General features: G+C 35.3%; 1 protein-coding gene across 1 annotated transcript; it reads left to right on the top strand.

The window, feature by feature from the left end:
- The first annotated feature begins 3,266 nt into the window (after positions 1-3,266).
- LOC114317091 (uncharacterized) lies at positions 3,267-6,438 on the top strand. The gene is made up of 4 exons (XM_082912210.1): positions 3,267-5,575; positions 5,691-5,792; positions 6,079-6,166; positions 6,247-6,438. The coding sequence occupies exons 1-4, from the start codon at positions 3,267-3,269 to the stop codon at positions 6,436-6,438; spliced, it is 2,691 nt and encodes an 896-aa protein (XP_082768336.1).
- Positions 6,439-8,338: the final 1,900 nt, after the last annotated feature.

Here is an 8,338-nt window from a genome sequence, read left to right as displayed (position 1 = left end):
AAACTAGTCGCTGAAAGGTGAGTGCTATTTATGGCAACAAAATTATTTTCGTCGCCAATAAATTTATTATCAAAACGACGTCGTTTTGAATTTGTCTTTTTTTTTTTAAATGACTTATGAATAAACAAAAGTGACCTAAAAGGAGACTTCTTCATCTTCTCATTTCCGAATCTGCAGCGGCACAAACAGGTATTTTTCTCTCCCTCTTCTTCGTCTCTCTTTCCCTCTCCCTCTCATTCTCCCTCTCCCTCTCCCTCTCACTCTCACTCACTCACACTGTGAGAGTTTCGAATCTGTCTTTTTTTTTTTTTTTAAATGACTTTTAAGTTAATAAACAAAAGTGACCTAAAAGGAGACTTCTTCATCTTCTCATTTCCGAATCTGCAGCGGCACAAACAGGTATTTTTCTCTCCCTCTTCTTCGTCTCTCTTTCCCTCTCCCTCTCATTCTCCCTCTCCCTCTCACTCTCACTCACTCACACTGTGAGAGTTTCAGACTGATATTGTGAGTTTCGAACTGATATTGTGATTTTCGGGATTGATCTATTCTAATTTTTGGACTGATTTTGAAACTAATTTTCGGGACTGGTATGTTCGGAATTTTTGGATTGATTTTTGTAAGAAACAAAATCTAGAGCTTTTTCAAGAGATGCAAGGATGGTTTATATAAGACTTTATAGAGAATTTATGGTGTCTTCTCTGTTCTTGTGATTGATTTTGGAGCTGTGATAATCTCTGTTCTTGTGATTGATTTTGGAGCTGTGAGAATTTTGGTGTCTGTCTCTGTCTCTGTTCTTTTTTATTTTTTATTTTTTTTATTTCTTGGTGATGTATTATATAGCATTAGAAGGCAAAAAGGTAAATGGATGTTACCAAGAAAACAGAGATCAAACTTAAGCTCGTTTGTTTAAGTGAAATTTATTTTTTATTTTCTGTATTTTCTATAGTTTTTTATGAAGGAAAACAAAAGTTAACAAAAAAATATATTTTTTATAGTCAATGAAAAATAATTTGTTTGGGTGAAAAATATTTTTCATTGTTAAAAAGTGAAAAAATATTGTTTGGATTAATATTTACCACCGCTGTCAGTGTGTCGATGAGGCCCATCGATTGTGAGCACACAGCATGACATGGCATTAAGAAGCATATGTTAATGGGATATTCAAGAGCATTGGCTGAGATCATCTTTGCCATTGGTTTAGATGGAGTATGCAAAATATGACTCTTGTTTTGTTTTGTTGGGTATGTGAATGAACCAGGGAACTTGCATTTTTTTTGTATTTTTATTCAAGTGGTGTGTCATGAGGGTGGACCACAGTTTTGTGTTGAATATTCTTACAAGTTACAACTATTCATTGCCCAAAAAATTATAGATATTTTGTGTATCAGTGACCCTTTTAATAATTTCATCATATAACATTCATTTCATGTCCACTCTCCGTTAATTTCATGTACAGTGCGATTTTAAGTTAAACTTTGATTTACAATTCAAATGTTATAGGTTATTGGCTAATGCGAAGAGATAAAAAAGCTGCAATCATTCGTTTGAGGCAATTACTACATCAAGTAAGCTTTGACTATATTTTAGGGCATTTTAAATTTATTTATCAAGTTAGTCATTTTAGTTTCTACACCTATGATCTTGAAACTATATAACCTTATTAAATTTAATAAGTCTAGTTGTCAAAAAAATGGGACTAGATACGTCATTTAGCAACTTTACTATTTTAGTTGATTTTTTTATTTTTTTATGAAATGAAAAAGAATTATGTTTTGGATGATTTGTGGATTTTTTTTTTTTTTTTTTTTGTAGGTGAATAGATAATTGTAAAAGAAAAAGTTGTTGATTAATGTATAGGACATGACATTTTGTTTTATTAACTATTTTTTTCTATTGACTATTTACCCAAAATATAAGTCCCAAACAGGCCTAAAAAGAAAAGAGAAATAATCAGTTATCTTTTTGTAAAGTCTCTGGGTGAGTATGTGACAACAAAGCTAAAATCACAGACTTTGATAAAATGAAGTCCATGAACAATCCCATAAGGTAATAAAGAGAATCTTAGTTGCAACTTGTTCAAAGTTCCTGATTGAGATATGGATCACAAGGATACTGTGTAGGACCTCTCTATATTTCAAACCAGTAATATAGATACCTAGTCAATATATATTTGGATCGAATTCTTTTAGGATAAATTACACTTTTTCCCTTTATTTTTAGTCATTTTTTTATTTTTTTTATTTTGATCATTCATGTTTCAAGTTTTTTTCTAATTTACTCCTAAAACTAACTTTTGTTCAAAATTAGATAGAAAATGCATGTTTCCTGCCACATCATATAAAATGAGGGTTGTTTGTGGGACTACTGGGTGATAATTTGATTATCTGCTAATCTGTATCTGTTGGGTGATAATCTGATTTTTTGTTAATCTGGTTCTCTGCTGCTGTGTGGCTGGTCTGTATCTGTTGGGTGATAACCTGATGCTAATCTGCTAATCTGATGTGTGTCTGTTGCTGTTTTTGGCCTATGCTAGCACTGGTTCCATGGCTCTTTTTGTTTTGTTTGTATTTGGATTAGGTTGCATGCCTCTATTTTGGTTTGTAGTTGCTGTATTGCTTGCATCATTCCTATCTTTTTGTTGATGTTTTCTTCCTTTCTGTAAAGTTATCCATCATCAATAAAGGGTTATTTGTTGTTGATCAAAAAAATAAAAAATAAAAGGGCAAACTGTAAATTACCCTTCAGTTTATATGTGGTTCATGCCACATTATGGGACTGTTTTGTATGGTTTATATGAGTTGTTTATAGTTATTTATTATTTTTAGAATCAATTTAAACTGTTTTGTATAGTTTCTGTTTATAGTTTATTAGGTAAGAATAGTTTAAGAGCAATGCTATGTCTATTTAAAGTCTTGCTAACAATATTACGAAAAACATATATGTTCAAATATCATTGGAAAATAGCCATCAAGGCCAATAGGATGTTGGAAGATCACCATATAATTTGACTTATAGTTTCTTATACTATACAATGTCATCATGTGTACATGCAGCATCTTTAAATTAAATGTTAAATTAAAAAAATGTATTACAAGGTTTGGCTTTTTTGAGAGAAAATATTATTTTTTTATTGTTTCTCAATGTTTACCTAATGTTTTGAGCATTCATGATATGACAAACACTTATATGACTCAAGGAACTATTTGACATGTAATTCTCTAATTCAAAGGAATTTCACATAACCATGGCTTTGTAGGTGACCAAATATGGACAAGAGTTGGATGTTACTTAGGGATAGGATGAGTTCCCAGTATCGAGATGGGGTGAAGGCTTTTGTTCAATTTGCAATGATGAATGTAGAGCCGAATGATAAGATTCGTTGCCCATGTATGGACTGTTTGAATTGTGAACGACATACTTGTAAAATTGTGGAGTATCATTTAGTTGTGAAAGGGATGTCTCCTTCTTATAAGACTTGGGTGCTTCACGGGGAATCTGTTCCCATGAATCAATCTCATGCATTGAATAATGACAACCACAATGACTTTGGAAGTGTTGGGGATAGAATGGAAGCAGAGACAGGCGAAGATCAAGATGAAATCCTAAATTTGTTAGAAGATGTTTACATGGGGACTACCGTAAATGATGATGAAAATGAAGAGGATGAGGAGGAAGGTGACAATGACAATGACAATGACGATGATGTGGCTAACAATGTTGAAAAAGAGGGTGTGCCCAACTTTAACAAATTGTTGAATGATGCTCAAAGAGAGTTGTACCCTGGGTGTCGTAAGTTTTCTCTTTTATCATTTGTTGTTAAGATGCTTCATGTGAAGGTGTTGAACAAGTGGAGCAATAAGTCTTTCAACATGTTGTTGGGGATATTAAAGGACCTTCTACCGGTAAGTGATCAAGTGATTCCATGGACCCTTTATGAAGCCAAAAAATTCTTACGTGCCTTAGGCTTAGGATATGTGTCGATTCACGCATGCAAGTATGATTGTGCACTTTTCTGGAAAGAGAATGCAAATTTAGAGAATTGTCCGATTTGTCAAGAGTCTAGATACAAGTCGAATTATGGAAAAGGTAAAAAAGTTCCTCACAAGACCTTAAGATACTTCCCATTGACATCAAGGTTGCAAAGATTATATATGTCGAGAAAAACAGCAATAGATATGAGATGGCATAAAGAGAAACGAGTAGATGATGGGATATTGAGACACCCGGCTGATGGTGAGGCATGGAAGGATTTTGATAGGCAACATCCTTTGTTTTCCCAAGAGAGTCGAAATGTGAGGTTAGGGTTGGCCACTGATGGTTTCAATCCTTTTGGAAACATGAGCAACTCGTACAGTATGTGGCCTGTGATTGTTATGCCTTACAACTTGCCTCCTTGGAAATGTATGAAACAAGCATTTAGTATGCTGTCATTGCTTATCCTTGGACCACAAGCACCAGGGAGAGATATCGATGTTTACATGCGACCATTAATTGATGAGTTGAAGGAGTTGTGGGAAGATGGTGTGCTTACTTATGATGCCTCAACTGAATTAAGTTTTCAAATGCATGCAGCTGTTATGTGGACAATTAATGACTTTCCTGCATATGGAAACTTGTCGGGATGGAGTACGAAAGGGTATTTGGCTTGTCCCACCTGTAACAAAAATGCTTCCTCACAACGGTTGAGAGGTAAGATAGGGTACACAGGCGCTCGTCGTTACCTGCCTGATGACCACCCTTGGCGAAGGAGTCGACTTTATAATGGTAAGACTGAGTTCCTATCAAGACCTTTACAGTTATCAGGGGAACAAATCTTAGAACAATTGGATTCAGGGACATTCAAACCATTTGGAAAGCATCCAACCAATAAGAAAAGAAAAAGGGAAAATCCAGTATTGAATTGGACAAAAAAAAGCATCTTCTTTGAGTTGCCATATTGGAAAACACTTAAACTCCGACACAACCTCAATGTTATGCACATAGAGAAGAATATATGTGATAGTTTGCTTGGAACATTACTGAGTATAGATGGGAAGAACAAAGACACAGAAAAAGCACGCATGGATTTGGAAAATATGAAAATAAGGAAGGAGTTGCACTTAAAAAGGCGTGCCGATGGATCTTTTGAAAAGCCCCCAGCATTGTACACTTTGTCCTCAGATGAAAGATATGGTTTTTGTGAGTTTTTAAAGTTAATTAAGTATCCTGATGGTTATGCAGCAAACATCTCAAGGTGTGTGAACACAAAAGGTAATAAGTTAACAGGCCTAAAAAGTCATGATTGTCATGTCCTCATACAGCGACTTCTTCCCATTGGAATGTGTGGATATCTTCACAATGATATTTGTGTCGCATTATTTGAGTTGGGAAATTTCTTCCAAGAGCTTTGCTCGAAGACATTGAAGATGAAGAATTTGGAAATATTAGAAGATCGCATAATATTCATACTATGCAAGTTAGAAAAAATTTTCCCACCAGTGTTTTTTGATGTGATGGTCCATTTGGCGATTCATTTGCCGCGTGAAGCCATTCTTGGTGGGCCTATGCAATATCGGTGGATGTACCCCATTGAAAGGTACTTACTAACTTATTAAAACACTAGAATACTTAAATTGTAGCACAACCTGCATATGTATTTATAAAAATGTGAGTGTGTGTGTAATAAGATTATTCTATTGTTTGTTTCATAGGCTGCTTGGAACTTTAAAAGGATATGTTGCAAATCGAGCTCGTCCAGAAGGTTCGATCACAGAAGCTTATGTTGTCAAGGAGTGTCTCACATTTTGCTCAATGTATGTGGGTGGGATTGAAACTGTATTTAATTGAGAGGAACGGAATGTCGATGTTAGTGTGCATGAGTCAGGGTTAGAGGTCTTCGCGCAAAATGTTCGTCCTTTTGGGCTAATAACAAGGGTTTCTAACGTGTCTAAAAAAGAACGTGAAATGGCTCATTGGTTTGTCTTGAATAATAGCCTCGAGCTTGACCATTATCTAGAGTACGTTCTTAATCTTGTTTTTTTTTGTAGAATTATGTTTTCAATATAATATGTTACTTATGAATCATATGTTTGTAAGTAGGCAACACAAGAATCTTTTAGAAAATGAAGGTGTACGTGACATCACAAATAGACAGAAAAAGGAATTCCCCAAGTGGTTCAAAGAACATGTAAGATATAATCCCAAACTTTATTCAGCTACACTTATATGAATACTAACATAATGATTGAAATTGATGTCGTTATGTAGATGAACCAATTACGAGCTCAAGGATTACCAGAAGCAACTGATGATTTGTGGTCATTAGCAAATGGTCCTAGTGTGAATGTTAACTTGTATTCAGCTTGCATTTCCAATGGTGTTCGATTTCATAGTAAGGATCGTGATAGTAGTCATAAATGCCAAAATAGTGGGTTAGTTGTGGAAGGGGAGCATGAGTGACAAACAATTAACTTTTATGGGTACTTGAATAGAGTGTGGGAGATGCATTACATACTTGGACATCGAGTTGTTTTATTCCAACGCGAATGGTTCAATACCGGTAGCAATAGAACATTACATACCGATACACATTGCACAAGTATTGATGTTAGAAGTCGATGGTATAAAGATGATCCATTTGTCTTACCAAGTCATGTGAAACAAGTTTTTTACGTTGATGATACAAAGTTAGGCGGACATTGGAAAGTCGTAGAAAGACTACAACATCGAGGAATATGGGATGTACCAGAACAAGATGGCTTTGAACCTGAAAATGTATTGCAACAAAATGAAACAACTGATGCTGTCCCAGTGAGCGTTGAAGACCCCGTGACAATCTCACTTCATAGGAATGACATTGATCCTCAAATTATCCCAAGTGAGGTGGTTTTACAATCAGTTAATCGAGCACACAACGATGGTGTTGATGAGGAAGAGGGGTGCGATAATGAAGATGATTACTACGAGCATTGACTATCCGAGAAGATGAGCTACATAATCATTTTGATTGTAATATAGATTTTGACATAGAACTTTAATTGTTGTGTGATTGTAATATGTTTTGATGACACTGTTGTTTAAGTGCCTTTGAGTTTGAGTACAATGACAATTCTGCATGAATTTTTTATTTATTTATTTATTTATTTTGTATATATGTGTTTGTGTGTGTCCCTATCTGTCTCTCTTTGTCTAATTTATTTTTTTTTTGTTTCTTATGTTATGTTATTGTTTAGTTATTACTTATGTTCTGACATTGATTCTATTATATAGCCATTGATATTAATGTAATTGCTTATTTTACATATGCTTCACACATGTAATTGTTGAGTTGTTGTGCTAGATGGCAGGCCCTGGTAAAGTTCGACATGCAGCATCATCCAAAGTTCCTCTACCTTCCCAACAAGCTGCAGCTAGAATTACTGCCCCTACTCAGCATGCACCACCTATTTTAACCCCATCTATTCAGAGTGTACCATCTACAAATGCTCTAAGTATCCAGCCTACACCACCGACAAATGCAACTACTACCCAGGTTGCACCATCTACAAATGCAACTATAACCCAGGCTGCACCATCTACAAATGTAGCTACTACTCAGGCTGCACCATCTACAAATGCAACTACTACCCATGATGTGCCATCTACCACTAGTTTGCGTACTCGTTCTAGATAAGTCAGGGGTCAGACTCGAGGGAAGAGCATAGCACGTCTCATAGCTAACAATGGTGGTAAAAAACTTCCTGTTTGGATCCCTGCAGATGCGAAGGTGCCAGTAGGACCTTATGCCACTCCATTTGCAAATGAACTTGGCTTACAGATAAGGATGGCTGCACCAATCATTGGTATAAAAAAGTGGGACAAGATTGATGAGATTCATAAAGCCCCAATCATTCAAGCAGTTCGGGTACATGTATTTGCTACTTTTCAGATAATTAGATTATCACCATTACTTGCATTTTGATATTAATAAAAGCATTCATTATATTTGTAGGATAAATTTGAGATTGTTGATTATGATGAGGATGAAGAGGTTCGGAAAGGAGTCAATAAAAAGTGTAAAACTCTTTACAGAAGTTGGCGTAACAAGATGAAGACTCATTACTCGAAGTTGGTAGACGCTGGTGTTGACCCTTATAGTAAACCATACAAAGGGGTTGATTATGAGGCTTGGGTATACATGATCGATCATGTATGGCTTGATGACGATTATCAGGTAAAATTTCCTAATTTGAAGAATCATGTTGTAATTTCAATTTAATTTTACTAATCAATTAATTTTGCAGAACTTGGCTAAAAAAGCAAAGGATAGTCGAGCGAGGTTACCATATAATCATACAATGGGCTCCAAGTCATTTCAAGC

The sequence above is a fragment of the Camellia sinensis genome, unplaced genomic scaffold, assembly GCF_055761805.1.
Source record: "Camellia sinensis isolate YWXY unplaced genomic scaffold, ASM5576180v1 Unanchor2, whole genome shotgun sequence".
Classification (NCBI taxonomy): Eukaryota; Viridiplantae; Streptophyta; class Magnoliopsida; order Ericales; family Theaceae; genus Camellia; species Camellia sinensis.
Note: the sequence above shows the minus strand (reverse complement) of the source record. Positions and strands in the feature narration are given on the sequence as shown.